General features: G+C 39.2%; 1 protein-coding gene across 2 annotated transcripts; it reads right to left on the bottom strand.

Moving 5' to 3' along the window:
* Positions 1–4,837: 4,837 nt before the first annotated feature.
* Positions 4,838–10,069, bottom strand: LOC121889564 (caspase activity and apoptosis inhibitor 1). Of its 2 annotated transcripts, none has more exons than XM_042401606.1 (6): positions 9,899–10,069; positions 6,967–7,161; positions 5,990–6,074; positions 5,847–5,895; positions 5,669–5,736; positions 4,838–5,546 (listed from the first exon to the last, which is right to left on the bottom strand). In XM_042401606.1, exons 1-6 carry the CDS (start codon positions 10,001–10,003, stop codon positions 5,053–5,055), a joined length of 996 nt encoding a protein of 331 aa, XP_042257540.1. In that variant the 5' UTR covers positions 10,004–10,069; the 3' UTR covers positions 4,838–5,052. The 2 variants fall into 2 exon arrangements, with proteins under 2 accessions (XP_042257540.1, XP_042257541.1); XM_042401607.1 differs by having other exon boundaries at positions 6,967–7,158.
* Between the last annotated feature and the right edge of the window lie 13,837 nt (positions 10,070–23,906).

Raw genomic sequence — 23,906 nt, 5'->3', positions numbered from 1 at the left:
TGTAAAATATCTACACTTCAGACCATCAACCACAGTATTTCTTTGAAAAAAAAAAAGCACTGATACTCCAAGGATTGAGCTTGTTGATCATGTTGCAGTTGCTGTCGCGGTGGGAGTTGGCTTTGATGTAATATTGTGATATTTCATTTGATTATGCTGATTTGATTGTGCAAGGTCATCCATCCTGCCTGATGTCTCTCGATATCCTTCAAAAGCATTTTGCTTTATTGGCTTGCTGGTCGCCTTGCCAGAATTTCAATGGTTGTTTGATGGTATTAATGCACCATTTGAATGCAGACCCCGAAGTTGAGGGAGTGTGGGGGGGGGGGGACCCATGTGAAGAGAGCATGCATGGAATCTGAAAGTCAGATGTCAGAAGAGTCAGCGAAGGGGAAGAATTTTCTCAAAATGCAGATACTACACTGGAGTGGAATATCAAATGTTCAAATCTCTTTCAGGGATTTTGGAGTGTGACTAAAAAAAAGGGAGCTCTTCTCTTTCAAATGGCACCAAACTTACAATAACCCACTACACATTTTTCAAAAAGGGTTCTGCCAGGCTTATGCCTCTTTGAGGAAAAAAGCCAAGCATTTACGCCTGCAAATGAAGTGAATGGTGAACAGATGTGCAGCACACCTGTGATGAAACTACAATAATTGTCATTCTTTTCCATTCGCTGACAGAAGATTCAACAGGGAACAGAAGGATCCATTATTCCAGGACCAATATGCCTAGAGTGAGCTACCATTCAAATTATATACATCTGGTCCAGGAAATCTGAAACATTAAGGCAAGAAATGAACACAGATATAGGAACAGTTTATGCTATCTATAATTCCACATTTAAATATAATCATCACATAGATGTAGCTTACATTTTCTACAGTCTTTAAGATGGCCATCGTGATTACTGCCAGTGCAACAGAAATTAGCACTATCACAGAACTGGATATTTAATCAAAACAAAGTATGCCTAACATTGAATATCTCTTCTTTTACCTTGATAAGAAAAATGCTGTCTGAAACTTGAAGAAAATGAAATGTGTCCGATGAGTCATTGCTTGGGGAAATCAATTCATTTAGTCATACAGAGGTGCTAAGCTATTTATTGCCTGTCAGCATGAGCTGTTAGTTCAATTTAATTTCTTGCTGCAGAAAAGAACAGAGACGCCACAGAGGAAATTTGAAGAGAATCACTTTATTTATGCAAACAGGATGTGTTCTTTTAAAATTACATCTACGTTTTCAAATACCTTTTTGCCCCTATGGTTTTTCCCTGTGGCACCACAGTAACATCTAGAGGCTTGTATTAGACTGGCAAGTTACCTTTTTCACAAACATAGTAGCGTGTCAACCGCTACTTCTATCATACTTTCCAGTGGCCACAAAGGACAAAACACAGTGAAAACACAGACATTAAGCGCAATGCACCCCAAATACAGAATTACTGCAAACACTAAAAAACACATACAAGAGAGAAAATACAACAGAAAAGAGAAAATGGTCTCAAAATGAAGAAATATTGTAAATATCAATACCCAAACAAAAATAATGTGCAGCTACAGAAAAAAAATAGGGAGTAGTGACAGACCTGTTTGTGACTGCAATAGCAAAGAAGGTGATGTTTTCCCAATGGTCAAGGTAATAAAGCTAATTGCACACTAGACAACAAACTGTTGGGTTGATTAATACATTTTTTTGCTATTCTTTGTTTCTCACCACTGGCGGAACATTTTAAGTGTGCCCTAAAGGTGGTGCAAAGGGTCACCTACTGTAAATCAGAAGGTTTATCCTTTAAGCGGTGACCATTTTAGTGTCTTAATCTCAGCTAAAAGTTTCATTTTATCAGGATAGCAGATCTTTGTCAGCCTCAGTGTGCTTGTCAGGCTCAGGGTGCCCTTAGGTGAAACTGTGCTTTGAGCTTTTTCTAGCATTAATGTGCTAACATTCAACCACTGGAGTGTAATTCAAAACATTAAAGTTAGCATGTTAACATGAAAACATTTAGCATGTAATGTTTGGCATGTTAGCATATCAAGTACTCTCTCAATACGCTTACGTATAGTCGATGCTGATGAGAATTGGGTCATCAGTTGTTATGGTACTGTATCTTTAACTACAACCACTTGTTGGTGGCACTGGTTGAAAAGTCATTCATCCAGTGAGCACCATTCATGTCTGCACTGTATTTAACAGTAATCCTCTTAGTAACTAGCAAAATATTTTATTCTGGCTGGAAGTGTTGGACCAAAGATGAAGCCAAACTGACATCCCCATCCCTTAAGTCACGCAGCTAGAGTTGCCAAAAAGGGTTCATACAGTAGCTCCCCTCCCCCAAGTGTCTTTTTTGCTTCAAATTTCTACTACAATGTTTTTGATATTTGCAGCTTTGTGTGTTTTTCTGTTAATGTTTGTGCTTTTGCTTTTTGTATTTGTTTCGGTATTTACAGAAAGTCTTGACTTGGAGCTTGTTCCTCCCAATGTTTTCACTATTATATGTGTTTTGTCCTTGGGGGCCACTGTCAGTTACCATGTCTACCAGTCACATGAAAATGACATTTCAGCTCCCCAACATTCAACACAGGAGTCTATATATACACAACAAAACTGAACAACAGAACTTGCAATGCAGTAAGAGTGATATTTATCATTTCATTAATTCAAATTGCAAGCCATGCTATAAAATGTTACATACTTCCTAGTCTCTCCTGGAAATTTGTCTTTACAGCACAGCAGTAGAAGTTTGATGGAGATATCTTACGATGGGGGGTTACAGGATTATAGAGAACTGGTATTTCATGACACCGATGAAGTACTCAACAGAGTATAAAGTCCACTGTGCCTAAAGCCAACATCCAACTCGCTACATCCTACAGTACAGTGTGTCGTATATAAAGTCTTCCAGAACATCAAGTACTAAAGTACCTGGTGTGAGCTTTAATAAAAGGCATATATTCATTGTTTCTGAATCTTAAAGCTTCAAGAGATTGTTATGCAGTACAAGTTGAATATAAAGTTGAGAGAAAAACCATCCCTAAATAGTTTTTGAGGACAACAGTAGTTTTTTTACATCTCTAATTAACATCGCATCCAAAGGCTAGGTCACAATTAGGGACATGACAGGTGTAGCCATTAAGTAGCTAGAAGAAGTAGTGAGCACAATAAGTTTTTTTGATAATCTTGTTTTTGACCTTCATAATAGCAAGTATCATATCTTAATATTTTAACACGGTTCATTGGGTAATTTGAATTCGAAAAGTACTCTCTCAACAAAACAGTATCGTCTCGCCTCCATCAATCCATTTTTCAGCCTACCCATTTTGAGGTTTGCTTAAAAAGCCATTTATCTGCTCACACCAAATCATAATTGGCATTCTAATAGCAGTCAAATTACACCGATAAATACTCACCAGTCAAAGACCGCCAGCACTCAGAATCTTTGTATCCCTTTTTTTTTTACTAAAGTGGACATTTTCCTCTTGAGATCATCAATGAGTACAAAGATACCTGCACATAAATGCACAGAGAATGACGCATTTAACCCTCCCACCCTCATTCCTCCCATGAAATAACCCTTTTAAATGCAAATACCCAAGAGGCAACTGGCGTCTTATCGTACTTTTCATTGTCTCCTTTGAGGTTGTGGGATAGAGAGCTGTTTTGCTCTGCATCTGCATGTAATTGCACACACACCGCAACCTTACAATTTATACCGGAACAAAGCAGTAAATTATAGTAAAAAAAAATAAAAAAAATTACAGTATTATGCAAGAGGATGCTATTAATTCTAGTCACTATAGAAGTACAGGAAGCAAAGATAAATTTTGAAGTTACTCAGGTAGAGAAAACTGGCAGGTTATTTATACTGATATATAGGTGAGGACAGTTGGTCTAATTATTTCAATGTATTTCTTTTTGGGAGTTTTCTGCATTTTATCTGTAAGGCAATGGGAAAGATTTCTTTTTGTTCCTTTACACTGGTGTCAGAAACCAGATTAAATATTGGGATGGTGCAACTGTGAAAGTGATGGCAGTACATAGTGCAACTAATACTATGCATTAGGATTGCAACTAACAATTATCATTATGTATCATTATTGACTAATATGACGGTATTTTCTTGGTGAATCGATTCATAGTTTGGTCTATAAAACACTAGAGAACAGTAAAAAAAAATGTACATCACAGTATCCCAGAGAACAAAGGTGGCGTCTTCAAATACCTTTTTTTTGTCTGATAAACAGTCCAAAACCCTCAAAATATTCAATTTACTATAATATAAGAAAGAAAAGCAATTAATTCTCACATTCGAGAACCAGAAAGCATAAAATGTTTGGTGTTTGTGCTTGAAAAATTAGTTAAATGATTATTCAATTATCAAAATGGTTGATTCTTTTTCTTTTGATTGACTAATTGTTGTAGCTCTACTATGCATCGGACAAATTCACATGTGCCGACTGAAGAAATGCTACAAGTGTCTCTAAATGACAGTACAACACTGCTGCCACCTACTTTGGCTTGTAAATCTTTGCCTGTAGACACAATATTGTCTGCAGCGAGCTGTAACACTGACTGGGAGAACCTCTACCATCGCAGAACCAATTTTTGCCCTAACCCCATTACTAAATTACATCACTGGATACAAAACTTGACTTTCATGCTGATCATGACCATTTTGACTGTAATGCGAACAAATAAAGCATCTCTTGCTCTCCCCTTCTCGGATTACACGTGTTACCATGGATATATTATGGCAGAGTAACACTGCCATCTAGTGACCAGAGAATAAAATACATGTGCAATGACCATTATGTTCATCCATGCCAGAAGACATGCATTCAGTTGATGTAAGGCAGGCCTTGATTTGTTTAATTTAGCAGTAAATATTTACAACATTCCAATATGGAGTAATAACACAATATGTTCTGAACGGTACATTCAGAGAACAATAAATCAGGGTTTATATGATTCAACCACAACTTTCATCTGTAATCTGAATTATATATATAGTGGATAGAACCCATTAAACAATACAAAAATAATGAAAACATGTTAAATGTTTTTTGTAGCTTGTGTTTTTTTCCCATCACTTGCTTTCATCAGAGCCTTGATGGCCCTGGCCCTCATTTCCAACTCCAGAAGCTCCAGTTGCTGGATTGACGGCTGACACGCTGCCGGTGCACAACTTGAAACAGGTCCGTCTTGATCGGGTGAACTGACGGCTGCAGACAGCAGCGGTGTGCTCTGTTCTTTTGCTTCCTCTCTGCTTGAAGTGGAGGAAAATGCTAAAATCTCACTGACACTTTTGTCTATGTCACTTTGGATGTCTTTCTTTGCTTCTGTTGGTTTAGAGTCTGTGGGAGGCTCTGGATTTGTTGGGTCGGGGTGTACAGCTGGGTCTGTTCTTTCCCTGCTGTTGTCCCCTACTTTTACTGCCCCGACCTCAGCTTTGACAGCCTGCTCCTCTTTGGGTCCCTCTATGTCACTATCGTAAGTGTCTGCGTTTATGCTTAGAACGTCACTCTCCTCGCCTGAACCACCAGCCTCTGTGAAGAAAATTACACAGACATTTAAAATGTAAAACGTTTCTTTTATAGCTTTTTCTGTCTTTGAAGACTTTGATTGAATGCCTGGGGGATGTTCTTTCTGCGCATTACATATTAATTACCTTGCTTTGGGTCCTCGGTTTTTGAAGTTTCTTTGAGGCAAGATGTAGAGTCCACATTATTGTCTTGCCTTGATTGGGGGGAAAAAATGAAATAAACACATAAAAGTATGAGAAAAGAAAAGAACACACTCTACTTCACTCTGAAATTGTACCCTGAATGAGCAAACTGTTCACTCACTGGCTTTCTGAGGTGTTTTCATCGCAATTTCCAGATGGCAGTTCTTCCCCTAGACACAATAAACAACAGTTTGAACTGATACTGACACTCGATTGTTTGAGCACACACACAGTCGAAATAGCAGGTGTGAAAATAAGTCTTACCTGCCAGGATATGCTTAACATTTTTCTCTGAGATCTGCTCCAGTTGCTCCCAACACAGCTTTCTGATTTCCTCTAAACAACAGTCCTGTAAAGAAAAATGTGATTAAAAAGTAAAGGTGGAGGACATTTCTTTGACAACAAGTTGCTTTAGTTTCACTCAAGCAAACAGCAGCAATCTCTTTATCTGTAATCTGTATCAAAAATCACTTTTATTCACTTTTACTAGCTGACAAAACTTTGGATTTGCTTTTTAATTTTACTGTACATAACAGACTTAGCCATTTCTAAAAAAAAGAATCCTAACACCAATTAAAACCACAAAATGTAAAATAAGACTAACAGTAGCTACAGTATATCCTAACTAGCCGTAAGCAGAGTTTTAAAAAAGTACAGTGTTGTGGAAAAGTAAAATTTGGATAGGGTGATTTTCAAATCAATTGCACCAAAATGAAAAACAGCATGATAAGATGAAGTGCACCATGTTACTGTGAATGGCAACAAAAAGATGGAACAAACCTTTTCATGATATGATCACTATTGCTCAAGTTGTTGGTGCTTTTTCAGCAAATGCTGGTGCTGTTGGAATATAACCAACAGTGCAAAATAGGGCCATGGTCATATGTCTTCCAACATGTTATTTTAGAAGACAACACTTGCCAAAGCCGAAAATAAGGTCCATAAAACCAAAAAGTACAGGGTGAATATCCAAAGCTTGATTTCAATGGTCGTGAAACGAAAAAAGCCAACTTGTTCCCTTTAGTGGACAAATGCTCTTAAATCACTTGTTTTTACATAAAAGAAATTTTATGAATGGAAAAAAATTGTGTTTAAGACAAGTGTGACATCTTTTATACCACTCTGAGGTAATGTTATTCAAAACTGATATTTACATACAACCTGTCTTATTTTCTTTCATACTATGAAGCTGAGTTCACAGCTACTGTATATAACACTAAGTCCACATGCTTAAATGTCACCTTGAGTTCATCAGGCAGCATCTTCCTCAGCTTCCTCTCCCCCAGCACACGGAAACACTGCTCCAGCATCTCCCTCTTGTCAGTGACATAAGCAGTGATGGGCTGGAATGGCAGGCTGAGGTCCAGTCCCCCTTCCTCAATGTCACTGCCAATCCTGTCCAGCTCTGGGTCAGCGAGCTCATCCTTGGACTCCTGCTTTAGGAAACCAAAATGTTACTCAGATACAGTGTCGGGAGGGCTTGAAAAGTGTTAATATACTAATCAATGTAATGGCTTTACAGGTTTTGAACTCTGTTGGCATTAAGCTTGGACTTCAAAGATTCTGCAGTTTGTTGATGTATATGTAGACTTGTGTTCTATGTCAAAAAACTTTTACATCTTTGTGTTTATTTAAAGGGCTCACATGGTATTGTAATAGGCCTTAAGTTGTGTTAAAACTCTTATGCAGCAAGTGTTGTGAGAATAAAGGCAAAATTATCATCAACATTGCTGCAACCTATACAGAGAAAATTATCTGAACTTTTGAACAAATACAGTGTTTTTAAAAGAGATTTAAAATCAAATCAATGTACACAAAAAGTGATTACCCAAGCAATTTTATTGTTTTGTGTGCTCAAATTCCACAATGTAACAAAAATACACAGAATATGTATTCCAAATTTAATGTAATGGAAAATAGTCTCAGTCCTGGTTGAAAAACACACAAATACTCAGTCACCAATTTATTAGTTATGCCCACATTACGTTAAACTGATAACTGATCGGTGTCTCTAATATTTAGTCTACTCTCAATAATATAAATGGAGGGTACTAAATTTAGAAACCTCTCAGTATGAGGCAATGCAATTAAATAGCATTGTTCCATTATACATTCATGAAGGTAGGATTTCTTGTGGGGCTGTTTTTTTTTTTTTACTGGACTGCATTAGTTTTAGCTAGATGTACCAAGTGTAAATGAATTTAAATTAGCTTTCATTTCAGACTTTGCAGCAAAAGAAATTTTTGAAAAGAAGAGTTGTCAATTGATTGTAATTTCATGATACCATTAATGCACAACGCTAAACACTAAAAAAACAAACAAAAAACAGCCAACTTAATGTAAATGACAACTGGACCAAAGCCTGAATTTAGACACAGCCACATTATCTGTGCTACAGTAAATATCACTTCAGTAATAATATTTAATATTACACCCTTTTGGATAACAAAAGACAAAGCTGGAGTCTGTTTGTTTTCTGTGCAGTGGCATAGTGGGGGACACAAATAGGAAATAAAACTGTATAGACGGGAAAAACCAACATAAAGAGTCTTAGTAAGGTGTTGGGCCACCATGTGCTTCAACAACAGCTTCACTGTGCCTTGGCATTGATTCTACACTCTACTCTGAACTCTACTGGAGGGATAAACACTATTCTTCCAAAAGATATTCCCTCCATTTGGTGTTTTGTTCCCTCTAAGGGGACAAGTGGACCCAAACCATGTCAGCAAAATGCCCCCCACAGCATAACAGAGCCACCAGATCCCCTCACTGTAGGGGACAAGCTTTCAGGCCTGCACTGTTCTCTTGGTGAACGCCACACATGAACTCGCTCACTTGTCGAGAATATGGTGATGGATGACTCGTCTGACCATACCACTTTTTTTCCATATCTCTGTAGACCAGTGTCTATGGTTTTTGTACCACTGAACTCTAAGATGTGCATTCATCTTTGTAATGAGGGGTTCATACACTGCAACCCTACTATAATATCCCTCTCTACGTACTTGTCGACAGCCTGTTCTTGCTGACATTGTTTGATCACATCCTGCATTGACATTCTCAGTCACCTGAGGAAGAGTTGCTCTTTCTGTTTTTCTTTACATATCACACTAATCCACAAGCATCACGGTCACCAAATGTGCGCTGTCGACCACAATTTCCAAACCTATTTACTGATGTCTTTCTCATAGATCTAAATGCAGATGTCACTTTAGTCATTGTTCCTATTGAAATACCAATCTGTCAACCAACGTCACTTAGATCTTTTCCTGTTGCCATCTTGATACAAAATCAGAATCATCTGGGCCTGCTCAGCTTTTTTTTATACATGTCACAGATTATGATTGAATGTTAATTGTGTATTTGTACCATGCAGTGCACCTATGTGGAAGCATCTGCATTCATTATATTTCTCTACTAATTCATTCAGGTTTTTCCTTTAGTTTGTTGTCACTCGTCTGTATATAATAGAAAAATAAACAGGCACACTGGTACAGCAAATTTTAGTATTAAAACGTTGAAACGTCAGCGTTCCGGTTTAACAAGTGACTGTGTTGACTGGTGACTCATGTGCATTTCCTCCTAAAAGCCTTCAACTTTACTTAAATCAATTTTAAACACATACTCATCTGTGTTTATTATCTACGCTAACCATTTACGTCAGATAAATTGCGTGCAGCAAGAATCATTCACCTCTCGTAACGTTTCCCATAATATGGGAAACAAAACGTAGCCTATCTTGGGATTTTATACAGTTAACTTACCCTCATTCGGAAAGTGGCTCATATTCAACCAATTAACCTGTATTATAGTGTTAAACTCCTCATAAGACGCTAGATACTCTGCTAATCTATGTTTTTCCACTTATAAAAGTAACTTTAAGGTGAACGCCTCTTGTTGTAAGATAAGTCGAAGCCGAAAGTCACAAGTTAGCACGGTTACTCGTGAAACCAAAGCACCGGTGCTACAAACGAGTGAATGAACAGCAACAACCAAAAGCTAAAATGTCCCTCAAGACCAATTTATCGTCATAGCTTGTTTACCGTTAAGCAATAATATCCAAAGTCATTGTTTGGAGAATTCATCTTCTGAGTTTATAATATTACTACAGCTGCTACAGCAGATAAACTGTTAAACAAAAGACGAGCTCGACACCACTTTTGTTTGTCTCACCTCCAAGTTGGATTCGGTGCTTCTGCGTTTACTAGTGTCGTGCCGTTCTTCAGATTGTGAGTGTTTCCTTTTCTTTTCAGTGCCACTTGGCTTCTTTTTAAGCATTTTAAGCTAAGTTAGTTGTTCACTCGTCAGCACACTTACTAAATATGAGCGTCGCAGGAAATATGTGTCTTTAGTAGGCGACAAATTCTTCTTCTAATGGATTTTCGGCAGGCCGTATGCTGCAAGGTGTAATGCTGCCCCCCACTGTCAGTAATATGCTGCAGGCCACTGGTGTTCATAACTAAATTTCAGATTGAACTTTTGAGAAAAAAGAAAAAAAAAAGAGGTCCATATCACTGCCCCCTGTGTGTGTGTGTGTGTGTGTGTGTGTGTGTGTGTGTGTGTGTGTGTGTGTGTGTGTGTGTGTGTGTGTGTGTGTGTTTGATTTGGTGTTCATTTTTGGTTGTTGTATTTCTGTATAATTTAAACTTGTTGATCAATTACTTTCATGCTGCTGTTAAGCACATTGAACTGCCATTGTGTATGAAAGATTCTATACAAATAAAATTGACTTGACTTGATTAAATCAAATAAAGAAACGAAATAACATTACATTAGATTAAATAAAATAAAATAATTTAATCTTAATTAATTGCATTAAGTTACATTAATTATATCAAATTAACTGAATTTGAAATTAATTAATTGGTAAATTAAATTGATTAGGGGTGTGTGTAGTAACTTTTGGACTTTTTGCACTGTGTTTTAGCACTAAAAGTAGTTCCAAAGTCTGAGAGAAGTTAGAGGTCCAGAGGGACTCCTGAGTCCTGCTCACAAGGTGCAGGTAACCTCCCTGCATCAGGATTTTGGAAAAATTTCAACAATAATGAACTTTGTAATGTATATTTTGATGGCAGGTGAGTTAATAAGGATCCAATCAGTGTACCAAAATATTAAAACAACACAATAACACCAGAGATAATGATTTACTTGGACACTGGTAAAATGCAGTTTGGAGCACCGATGAACTTGAAATACAACCGCTGTCTGTCAGAATTATTCATCAAACCAAAAATACATGCTCAAGGCAACATTTCGTTTGTCATTAAATAATCACTAACTACAATAAATGAATAAATAAAGCTGATTTCATGGTCATTGCCAGCACCATTTGGGAGGACTCTGCTACTTTGTGAATGCAGGCCCTGGTCTAATATTGTCTGGATGGAGAAACATCACTAAAATTACCCTTTTTTGTTGTTGTTGCTGGTTTTGTTCTTTGTTCTTTTTTTCTTTTTTTGAAGCCTATCTTCTGCCTCATATGCAAGACATCTTTTAAAATTAAGCCTTGCAGGTGTAAACTATAAGCATATTAAAGCATTATAGGTGAATGTAGCCTGAAAGTTCTTACATTCAATCTACCAACCCTCTGTCCATCCAGGCACAGCCACAGAGACTGTCAGTCTGATGCTATATAATACTCTGTGAATCTTATAGCTGCACAACTGCCTGACTGAACCGTTCCCTCATATTGAGAGGTGCAGTTCCTGTGACCTCTCAAGCTGATGATGGAAGTGCAAATACATTCAAACCGTAACCCATCATCATTTTACACTTCAAAAGCTTGCTTGGATTACTAGTGACAGTCAATCACAAGTCCTCTTCTTGTATTTCACACGTTCTTGCCATCTCCGTGTTTGCATCTGCCTCGCCATTTCATCAAATGCTGTGTATCAGATTCATTACCGCAAAACCTTCAAACCTACTGCTGCAGCTCATCATTTTTTTCCTTCATATTTTAAATCAGACTGCACCATCCACACTGGAAATGTATGTTGTTTCAAAGGAGTTTGCAAAGGAATTCTGGGTAGCATAATTACAACACATACCTGTAGATAATTCATGTTTGTAGATGTTACACTAGTAATGAGGACATTTGAAAATATGTTTTAAGAGTGAAATAAGACACCAAGACTGTTCTCAAAATCAAATGATGTCCTCCGACATAAACACAAAACATGATACCTAAGACTGAAGACACATCAAAAACAGAGGCCTGACGGGTATATTTTTTCAATGCACATTCAGTCTTTCAGCCTATGAGATTTATATATCACATATTCATACAATTCATTATTATTTTGCAGGGCTTTTTGTAGAAAGCGACATAATCTTAAGGTCCCCCACAAAAGTTCATGAACTTAACTTTAAGGACAAGCTCACATTAACTTTAAATGATCTCCCGTCTGGAGCAGAATTACATCTAATCTCACCAATAAACAGCTCTGCTGCTCTCTTCAGCATGTCCTATTACCACCCAGGTAGCCATGCATTTTCTTTAGCCGGAGCGAGACACAGGTTTCAAGGTGGTGACGACACAAGCAAGCTGTAAATAACACTAATTGGCTTCCCCGCCTCTGCCTGAAATAAGGCGGGAGCCAATACAATGACTGCCCGGGCGCCATGGTGACAGCTGTCTCCACATAATGCAGGTTGTTATCCTGATGCCATCCACCAAATTATGCAGTGGATATGGTGGGAGGCGCACATCGATCACAATCACGTCACTGTGTGTTTTCTTTGCAACATCTGCTCCCATGTGTCTGGATATCACCTCGTTAAAAGGGCAATGATGGAGCTGGCGCTGTTGAAGGGGACATTGAAATTGGGAACCATGAAAAGGATCAGAAAAGCAACCACACTGTGGATGTTTTTCTGTGCATGTGTGTAATTTCTGAGACCGTACAATTCTGCTCATAATAGCACATTATTGCATTCTTACATTAGAGGATACTCATAGAAATAATTGTTTTATCATTCTCGCTTTGTCTTCAAAAGAGCAAGAGTTTCTGTTGATTCCACATCAAGGTTTTGTTGCCAATGAGGATATTTTTCTAATCAAGAGATGTATAGCAGAGTTAAAAGCTTTTTTTGTTGGTATTTTTCTCATTTGTGTACAGTAGTTGCATCATGCATGTAAAATGATGAATCCCAGAAAGTGAAGTTTCAATTAGTGAAAGTGAGATTAAAAAGCTAGAGGAGCTTGTGAGAATGTCTCACCTCAAATGAAACAAAGAACAAAAAGCAAGAATATAAGTGGATGGCAAAACACTGAATGAAAACAAACTGAATGAAGAGAAAATGGTATAAAATAACAATATGAAATAATTTCAATTCAATCTGATGCATGAAAAGCAGTGAAATTGAAGGTTACACTCTACTGTAGTGTATGTGTCTATGTATGTAGTTGTGTGGGGGAATTCACAAATTATAGGTGACCAGGCTTTATTTAAGGTAAAATTGGCCAAATAGTAATACAAAGATGGAATTATGCATATTGTTTGGTATGGTGGGTATAACACATGATAGTAGACTATTCATTCCATGACATTTCAGAATAGCTTTTCCATATACACAGGCAGATGGCTGCCCACTCATACTGCTGGAGGTTTCTTCCTCTTAAAGGGGAGTTTTTCCTTGACGCTGTCGTCAAGTCTCTGTAAATCAAAGAGTACAGTCTAGACCTGCTCTATGTGAAAAGTGCCCTGAGATAACTTCTGCTGTGATTTGGCGCTATATAAATAAAATTGACCTGACTTGACTCATTCAACCAAAACAAATCAAGGGTGAAAATAAAAACAGCATCAGATCTTCCCGAAAACGTGATAAAATGAATACGGGGTGTGTTTTCATAGAAAAATGGATAAAATTTGTAATATTGGTCATCGGCCGAAAAATGGGTAAAACGAGTAAGGGCCGGGGGTTACCCGAAAAATGGCCGAAAAAGGGTGAAAATAAAAACAGCATCGGATCTTCCAAAGAACGTGATAAAATGAATACGTGGTGGGTTTTCGTAGAGAAATGGATAAAATTAGTAATATTGGTCATCGGCCGAAAAATGGGTATAACGAGTAAGGGCCGGGGGTTACCCGAAAAATGGGTAAAACGAGTTAGGGCCGGGGGTTACCCAAAAAATGGCAGAAAAACGATAAAAATGAAAATTGCGTCGGATCTTCCCGAAAACGTGATGAAATGAATACGGGGTACATTTTCATAGGGAAATGGATAAAATTAGTAAGATTGGTCGTCGGCTGAAAAATGGGTAAAACGAGTAAGGGCCGGGGGTTACCCGAAAAATGGCCGAAAAAGGGTGAAAATAAAAACAGCATCGGATCTTCCCAAAAACGTGATAAAATGAATACGGGGTGCATTTTCATAGAGAAATTGATAAAATTAGTAATATTGGTCATCGGCCGAAAAATGGGTAAAACGAGTAAGGGCCGGGGGTTACCCGAAAAATGGCCGAAAAAGGGTGAAAATAAAAACAGCATCGGATCTTCCAAAAAACGTATTAAAATGAATACGGGGTGGATTTTCATAGAGAAATGGGTAAAATTTGTAATATTGGGTGTCGGCCGAAAAATGGGTAAAACAAGTAAGGGCCGGGGGTTACCGGAAAAATGGCAGAAAAACGATAAAAATGAAAATGGCGTAGCATCTTCCCGAAAACGTGATAAAATGAATACGGGGTGGGTGTTTATGGAGAAATATGTAGAATTAGTAAGATTGGTCGTCGGTCGAAAAATGGGTAAAACGAGTAAGGGCCGGGGGTTACCCGAAAAATGGCAGAAAAACGATAAAAATGAAAATCGCGTCGGATCTTCCCGAAAACGTGATAAAATCAATACGGGGTGCATTTTCATAGAGAAATTGATAAAATTAGCAATATTGGTCGTCGGCCGAAAAATGGGTCAAACGAGTAAGGGCCGGGGGTTACCCAAAAAATGGCAGAAAAACGATAAAAATGAAAATTGCGTTGAATCTTCCCGAAAACGTGATAAAATGAATACAAGGTACGTTTTCATAGGGAAATGGACAAAATTAGTAAGATTGGTCGTCGGCCGAAAAAAGGGGTAAAACAAGTAAGGGCCGGGGGTTACCCGAAAAATGGCCGAAAAAGGGTGAAAATAAAAACAGCATCGGATCTTCCCGAAAACGTGATAAAATGAATACGGGGTGGGTGTTTATAGAGAAATAGGTAGAATTAGTAAGATTGGTCGTCGGTCGAAAAATGGGTAAAACGAGTAAGGGCCAGGGGTTACCCGAAAAATGGGCAAAACGAGTAAGGGCCGGGGGTTGCCCGAAAAATGGCAGAAAGACGATAAAAATTGAAATCGCGTCGGATCTTCCCGAAAACGTGAAAAAATCGATACAGGGTGCATTTTCATAGAGAAATGGATAAAATTAGTAATATTGGTCGTCGGCCGAAAAATGGGTCAAACGAGTAAGAGCCGGGGGTTACACGAAAAATGGCCGAAAAAGGGTGAAAATAAAAACAGCATCGGATCTTCCCGAAAACGTGATAAAATGAATACAGGGTGTGTTTTCATAGAGAAATGGGTAAAATTAGTAATATTGGGTTTCGGCCTAAAAATGGGTAAAACGAGTAAGGGCCGGGGGTTACCTGAAAAATGGGTAAAACGAGTAAGGGCCGGGGGTTACCCCAAAAATGGCCGAAAAAGGGTGAAAATAAAAACAGCATCGGATCTTCCAAAGAACGTGATAAAATGAATACGTGGTGGGTTTTCGTAGAGAAATGGATAAAATTAGTAATATTGGTCATCGGCCGAAAAATGGGTATAACGAGTAAGGGCCGGGGGTTACCCGAAAAATGGGTAAAACGAGTTAGGGCCGGGGGTTACCCAAAAAATGGCAGAAAAACGATAAAAATGAAAATTGCGTCGGATCTTCCCGAAAACGTGATGAAATGAATACGGGGTACGTTTTCATAGGGAAATGGATAAAATTAGTAAGATTGGTCGTCGGCTGAAAAATGGGTAAAACGAGTAAGGGCCGGGGGTTACCCGCAAAATGGCCGAAAAAGGGTGAAAATAAAAACAGCATCGGATCTTCCCGAAAACGTGATAAAATGAATACGGGGTGCATTTTCATAGAGAAATTGATAAAATTAGTAATATTGGTCATCGGCCGAAAAATGGGTAAAACGAGTAAGGGCCGGGGGTTACCCGAAAAATGGCCGAAAAAGGGTGAAAATAAAAACAGCATCGGATCTTCCAAAAAACGTATTAAAATGAATACGGGGTGGGTTTTCATAGAGAAATGGGTAAAATTTGTAATATTGGGTGTCGGCCGAAAAATGGGTAAAACAAGTAAGGGCCGGGGGTTACCGGAAAAATGGCAGAAAAACGATAAAAATGAAAATGGCGTTGCACCTTCCCGAAAACGTGATAAAATGAATACGGGGTGGGTGTTTATGGAGAAATATGTAGAATTGGTAAGATTGGTCGTCGGTCGAAAAATGGGTAAAACGAGTAAGGGCCGGGGGTTACCCGAAAAATGGCAGAAAAACGATAAAAATGAAAATCGCGTCGGATCTTCCCGAAAACGTGATAAAATCAATACGGGGTGCATTTTCATAGAGAAATTGATAAAATTAGTAATATTGGTCGTCGGCCGAAAAATGGGTCAAACGAGTAAGGGCCGGGGGTTACACGAAAAATGGCCGAAAAAAGGTGAAAATAAAAACAGCATCAGATCTTCCCGAAAACGTGATAAAATGAATACGGGGTGTGTTTTCATGGAGAAATGGGTAAAATTAGTAATATTGGGTGTCGGCCGAAAAATGGGTAAAACGGGTAAGGGCCGGGGGTTACCCGAAAAATGGGTAAAACGAGTAAGGGCCGGGGGTTACCCAAAAAATGGCAGAAAAACGATAAAAATGAAAATTGCGTTGAATCTTCCCGAAAACGTGATAAAATCAATACGGGGTGCATTTTCATAGAGAAATTGATAAAATTAGTAATATTGGTCGTCGGCCGAAAAATGGGTCAAACGAGTAAGGGCCGGGGGTTACCCAAAAAATGGCAGAAAAACGATAAAAATGAAAATTGCGTTGAATCTTCCCGAAAACGTGATAAAATGAATACAAGGTACGTTTTCATAGGGAAATGGACAAAATTAGTAAGATTGGTCGTCGGCCGAAAAACGGGTAAAACGAGTAAGGGCCGGGGGTTACCCGAAAAATGGCCGAAAAAGGGTGAAAATAAAAACAGCATCGGATCTTCCCGAAAACGTGATAAAATGAATACGGGGTGGGTGTTTATGGAGAAATAGGTAGAATTAGTAAGATTGGTCGTCGGTCGAAAAATGGGTAAAACGAGTAAGGGCCAGGGGTTACCCGAAAAATGAGTAAAACGAGTAAGGGCCGGGGGTTACCCGAAAAATGGCAGAAAAACGATAAAAATTGAAATCGCGTCGGATCTTCCCGAAAACGTGAAAAAATCGATACAGGGTGCATTTTCATAGAGAAATGGATAAAATTAGTAATATTGGTCGTCGGCCGAAAAATGGGTCAAACGAGTAAGAGCCGGGGGTTACACGAAAAATGGCCGAAAAAGGGTGAAAATAAAAACAGCATCGGATCTTCCCGAAAACGTGATAAAATGAATACAGGGTGTGTTTTCATAGAGAAATGGTTAAAATTAGTAATATTGGGTTTCGGCCTAAAAATGGGTAAAACGAGTAAGGGCCGGGGGTTACCTGAAAAATGGGTAAAACGAGTAAGGGCCGGGGGTTACCCCAAAAATGGCCGAAAAAGGGTGAAAATAAAAACAGCATCGGATCTTCCCGAAAACGTGATAAAATGAATACGGGGTGTGTTTTCATAGAGAATGGGTAAAACTAATAATATTGGGTTTTGGCCGAAAAATGGGTAAAACGAGTAAGGGCCGGGGGTTACCCGAAAAATGGGTAAAACGGGTAAGGGCCGGGGGTTACCGGAAAAATGGCAGAAAAACGATAAAAATGAAAATCGTGTCGGATCTTCCCGAAAACGTGATAAGATCAATACGGGTTGCATTTTCATAGAGAAATTGAAAAAATTAGTAACATTGGTCGTTGGCCGAAAAATGGGTCAAATGAGTAAGGGCCGGGGGTTACCGGAAAAATGGCCGAGAAAGGGTGAAAATGAAAACAGCATCGGATCTTCCAAAAAACGTATTAAAATGAATACGGGGTGGGTTTTCATAGAGAAATGGGTAAAATTAGTAATATTGGGTGTCGGCCGAAAAATGGGTAAAACAAGTAAGGGCCGGGGGTTACCGGAAAAATGGCAGAAAAACGATAAAAATGAAAATGGCGTAGGATCTTCCCGAAAACGTGATAAAATGAATACGGGGTGGGTGTTTATGGAGAAATAGGTAGAATTAGTAAGATTGGTCGTCGGCCGAAAAATGGGTAAAACGAGCAAGGGCCGGGGGTTATCCGAAAAATGGGTAAAACGAGTAAGGGCCGGGGGTTACCCGAAAAATGGGTAAAACGAGTAAGGGCCGGGGGTTACCCGAAAAATGGCAGAAAAACGATAAAAATTAAAATGGTGTCGGATCTTCCCGAAAACGTGATAAAATGAATACGGGGTGCGTTTTCATAGACAAATGGATAAAATTAGTAATATTGGTCGTCGGCCGAAAAATGGGTCAAACGAGTAAGGGCCGGGGGTTACACGAAAAATGGCCGAAAAAGGGTGAAAATAAAAACAGCATCGGATCTTCCAAAAAATGTGATAAAATGAATACGTGGTGGGCTTTCATAGAGGAATGGATAAAATTAGTAATATTGGTCATCGGCCGAAAAATGGGTAAAACGAGTAAGGGCCGGGGTTACCCGAAAAATGGCAGAAAAACGATAAAAATGAAAATGGCGTAGGATCTTCCCGAAAACGTGATAAAATGAATACGGGGTGGGTGTTTATGGAGAAATAGGTAGAATTAGTAAGACTGGTCATCGGTCGAAAAATGGGTAAAACAAGTAAGGGCCGGGGGTTATCCGAAAAATGGGTAAAACGAGTAAGGGCCGGGGGTTACCCGAAAAATGGGTAAAACGAGTAAGGGCCGGGGTTACCCGAAAAATGGCAGAAAAACGATAAAAATGAAAATTGCGTCAGATCTTCCCGAAAACGTGATAAAACGATTACGGGGTGTGTTTTCATGGAGAAATGGGTAAAATTAGTAATATTGGGTGTCGGCCGAAAAATGGGTAAAACGAGTAAGGGCCGGGGGTCACCCGAAAAATGGCAGAAAAACGATAAAAATGAAAATCGAGTCGGATCTTCCCGAAAACATGATAAAATTAATATGGGGTACGTTTTCATAGGGAAATGGAAAAAAATTAGTAAGATTGGTCATCGGCCGAAAAATGGGTAAAACGAGTAAGGGCCGGGGGTTACCCGAAAAATGGCCAAAAAAGGGTGAAAATAAAAACAGCATCGGATCTTCCCGAAAACGTGATAAAATGAATACGGGGTGTAGTGTTTATGGAGAAATAGATAGAGTTAGTAAGATTGTTCGTCGGTCGAAATATGGGTAAAACGGGTAAGGGCCGGGGGTTACCGGAAAAATGGCAGAAAAACGCTAAAAATGAAAATCGTGTCGAATCTTTCCGAAAACGTGATAAGATCAATACGGGGTGCATTTTCATAGAGAAATTGATAAAATTAGTAATATTGGTCGTCGGCCGAAAACTGGGTAAAACGAGTAAGGGCCGGGGGTTTCCGGAAAAATGGCCGAAAAAGGGTGAAAATGAAAACAGCATCGGATCTTCCAAAAAACGTATTAAAATGAATACGGGGTGTGTTTTCATGGAGAAATGGGTAAAATTAGTAATATTGGGTGTCGGCCGAAAAATGGGTAAAACGAGTAAGGGCCGGGGGTTACCCGAAAAATGGCAGAAAAACGATAAAAATGAAAATTGCATCAGATCTTCCCGAAAACGTGATAAAATCAATACGGGGTGCATTTTCATAGAGAAATTGATGAAATTAGTAATATTGGTCATCGGCCGAAAAATGGGTCAAATGGGTAAGGGCCGAGGGTTACCCGAAAAATGGGTAAAAACGGGTAAGGGCCGGGGGTTACCTGAAAAATGGCCGAAAAAGGGTGAAAATGAAAACAGCTTCGGATGTTCCAAAAAACATGATAAAATGAATACGGGGTGGGTTTTCATAGAGAAATGGGTAAAATTAGTAATATTGGGTGTCGGCCGAAAAATGGGTAAAACGAGTAAGGGCCGGGGGTTACCTGAAAAATGGCCGAAAAAGGGTGAAAATAAAAACAGCATCGGATCTTCCCGAAAACGTGATTAAATGAATACGGGGTGCGTTTTCATAGAGAAATTGATAAAATTAGTAATATTGGTCGTTGGCCGAAAAATGGGTAAAACGAGTAAGGGCCGGGGGTTACCAGAAAAATGGCAGAAATACAATAAAAATGAAAATGGCGTAGGATCTTCCCGAAAACGTGATAAAATGAATATGGGGTGGGTGTTTATGGAGAAATAGGTAGAATTAGTAAGATTGGTCGTCGGTCGAAAAATGGGTAAAACGAGTAAGGGCCGGGGGTTACCCGAAAAATGGCCGAAAAAGGGTGAAAATAAAAACAGCATCGGATCTTCCCGAAAAAGTGATAAAATGAATACGGGGTGGGTGTTTATGGAGAAATATGTAGAATTGGTAAGATTGGTCGTCGGTCGAAAAATGGGTAAAACGAGTAAGGGCCGGGGGTTACCTGAAAAATGGCCGAAAAAGGGTGAAAATAAAAGCAGCATCGGATCTTCCCGAAAAAGTGATAAAATGAATATGGGGTGGGTGTTTATGGAGAAATAGGTAGAATTAGTAAGATTTGTCGTCGGTCGAAAAATGGGTAAAACGAGTAAGGGCCGGGGGTTACCCGAAAAATGGCCGAAAAAGGGTGAAAATAATAGCAGCATCGGATCTTCCCGAAAAAGTGATAAAATGAATACGGGGTGGGTGTTTATGGAGAAATATGTAGAATTGGTAAGATTGGTCGTCGGTCGAAAAATGGGTAAAACGAGTAAGGGCCGGGGGTTACCTGAAAAATGGCCGAAAAAGGGTGAAAATAAAAGCAGCATCGGATCTTCCCGAAAAAGTGATAAAATGAATACGGGGTGGGTGTTTATGGAGAAATAGGTAGAATTAGTAAGATTTGTCGTCGGTCGAAAAATGGGTAAAACTAGTAAGGGCCGGGGATTACCCGAAAAATGGCCGAAAAAGGGTGAAAATAGAAACAGCATCGGATCTTCCCGAAAACATGATAAAATGAATACGGGGTGCGTTTTCATAGAGAAATGGATACAATTTGTAACATTGGCCATCGGCCGAAAAATGGGTAAAACGAGTAAGGGCCGGGGGTTACCCGATAAATGGCCGAAAAAGGGTGAAAATAAAAACAGCATTGGATCTTCCCGAAAACGTGATAAAATGAATACGGGGTGTGTTTTCATAGAGAAATGGGTAAAATTAGTAATATTGGGTGTCGGCCGAAAAATGGGCAAAACGAGTATGGGCCGGGGGTTACCCAAAAAATGGCCGAAAAAGGGTGAAAATAAAAACAGCATCGGATCTTCCAAAAAACATGATAAAATGAATACGGGGTGGGTTTTCATAGAGAAATTGATAAAATTAGTAATACTGGTCGTCAGCCGAAAAATGGGTCAAACGAGTAAGGGCCGGGGGTTATCCGAAAAATGGGTAAAACGAGTTAGGGACGGGGGTTACCCAAAAAATGGCAGAAAAACGATAAAAATGAAAATTGCGTCGGATCTTCCGGAAAACGTGATGAAATGAATACGGGGTACGTTTTCATAGGGAAATGGATAAAATTAGTAAGATTGGTCGTCGGCTGAAAAATGGGTAAAACGAGTAAGGGCCGGGGGTTACCCGAAAAATGGCCGAAAAAGGGTGAAAATAAAAACAGCATCGGATCTTCCAAAAAACATGATAAAATGAATACGGGGTGGGTTTTCATAGAGAAATTGATAAAATTAGTAATATTGGTCGTCGGCCGAAAAATGGGTCAAACGAGTAAGGGCCGGGGGTTACCGGAAAAATGGCAGAAAAACGATAAAAATGAAAATGGCGTAGGATATTCCCGAAAACGTGATAAAATGAATACGGGGTGGGTGTTTATGGAGAAATAGGTAGAATTAGTAAGACTGGTCATCAGTTGAAAAATGGGTAAAACAAGTAAGGGCCGGGGGTTATCCGAAAAATGGGTAAAATGAGTACGGGCCGGGGGTTACCGGAAAAATGGCCGAAAAAGGGTGAAAATGAAAATGACGTCGGATCTTCCCGAAAACGTGATAAAATCAATATGGGGTGCATTTTCATAGAGAAATTGATGAAATTAGCAATATTGGTCATCGGCCGAAAAATGGGTCAAATGGGTAAGGGCCGAGGGTTACCCGAAAAATGGGTAAAAACGGGTAAGGGCCGGGGGTTACCCGATAAATGGCCGAAAAAGGGTGAAAATAAAAACAGCATCGGATCTTCCCGAAAACGTGATAAAATGAATACGGGGTGTGTTTTCATAGAGAAATGGGTAAAATTAGTAATATTGGGTGTCGGCCGAAAAATGGGCAAAACGAGTATGGGCCGGGGGTTACCCAAAAAATGGCCGAAAAAAGGTGAAAATAAAAACAGCATCGGATCTTCCAAAAAACATGATAAAATGAATACGGGGTGGGTTTTCATAGAGAAATTGATAAAATTAGTAATATTGGTCGTCGGCCGAAAAATGGGTCAAACGAGTAAGGGCCGGGGGTTATCGGAAAAATGGCAGAAAAACGATAAAAATGAAAATGGCGTAGGATCTTCCCGAAAACGTGATAAAATGAATACGGGTGGGTGTTTATGGAGAAATATGTAGAATTGGTAAGATTGGTCGTCGGCCGAAAAATGGGTAAAACGAGTATGGGCCGGGGGTTACCCAAAAAATGGCCGAAAAAGGGTTAAAATAAAAACAGCATCGGATCTTCCAAAAAACATGATAAAATGAATACAGGGTGGGTTTTCATAGAGAAATTGATAAAATTAGTAATACTGGTCGTCAGACGAAAAATGGGTCAAACGAGTAAGGGTCGGGGGTTACCCGAAAAATGGCCGAAAAAGGGTGAAAATAAAAGCAGCATCGGATCTTCCCGAAAAAGTGATAAAATGAATACGGGGTGGGTGTTTATGGAGAAATAGGTAGAATTAGTAAGATTGGTCGTTGGTCGAAAAATGGGTAAAACGAGTAAGGGCCGAGGGTTACCCAAAAAATGGCCGAAAAAGGGTTAAAATAAAAACAGCATCGGATCTTCCAAAAAACATGATAAAATGAATACGGGGTGGGTTTTCATAGAGAAATTGATAAAATTAGTAATACTGGTCGTCAGCTGAAAAATGGGTCAAACGAGTAAGGGTCGGGGGTTACCCGAAAAATGGCCGAAAAAGGGTGAAAATAAAAGCAGCATCGGATCTTCCCGAAAAAGTGATAAAATGAATACGGGGTGGGTGTTTATGGAGAAATAGGTAGAATTAGTAAGATTTGTCGTCGGTCGAAAAATGGGTAAAACGAGTAAGGGCCGGGGGTTACCCGAAAAATGGCCGAAAAAGGGTGAAAATAGAAACAGCATCGGATCTTCCCGAAAACGTCATAAAATGAATATGAGGTGCGTTTTATTAGAGAAATGGATAAAATTTGTAATATTGGCCGTTGGCCGAAAAATGGGTAAAACGTGTAAGGGCCAGGGGTTACCCGAAAAATTGCCGAAAAAGGGTGAAAATAAAAACAGCATCGGATCTTCCCGAAAACGTGATAAAATGAATACGGGGTGTGTTTACATAGAGAAATGGGTAAAATTAGTAATATTGGGTGTCGGCGGAAAAATGGGTAAAACGAGTAAGGGCCGGGGGTTACCGGAACAATGGCAGAAAAACGATAAAAATGAAAATGGCGTAGGATCCTCCCGAAAACGTGATAAAATGAATACGGGGTGGGTGTTTATGGAGAAATATGTAAAATTGGTAAGACTGGTCGTCGGTCGAAAAATGGGTAAAACGAGTAAGGGTCGGGGGTTACCCGAAAAATGGGTCAAACGAGTAAGGGCCGGGGGTTACCCGAAAAATGGCAGAAAAACGATAAAAATGAAAATCCCCTCTGATCTTCCC

This window comes from Thunnus maccoyii, chromosome 22 (assembly GCF_910596095.1).
Source record: "Thunnus maccoyii chromosome 22, fThuMac1.1, whole genome shotgun sequence".
NCBI lineage: Eukaryota > Metazoa > Chordata > Actinopteri > Scombriformes > Scombridae > Thunnus > Thunnus maccoyii.
This window is presented reverse-complemented; position numbering and strand designations above follow the sequence as displayed.

Bases quoted from the DNA above. Each gene is read 5' to 3' on its own strand.
- LOC121889564 (XM_042401606.1), bottom strand. From the start codon at position 10,003: ATGCTTAAAAAGAAGCCAAGTGGCACTGAAAAGAAAAGGAAACACTCA. The intron at 7,162-9,898 runs GTGAGACAAACA...GGTTTCCTAAAG, and splicing joins GCACCGAATCCAACTTGGAG to CAGGAGTCCAAGGATGAGCT. The intron at 6,075-6,966 runs GTGACATTTAAG...TTTTCTTTACAG, and splicing joins TGCTGCCTGATGAACTCAAG to GACTGTTGTTTAGAGGAAAT.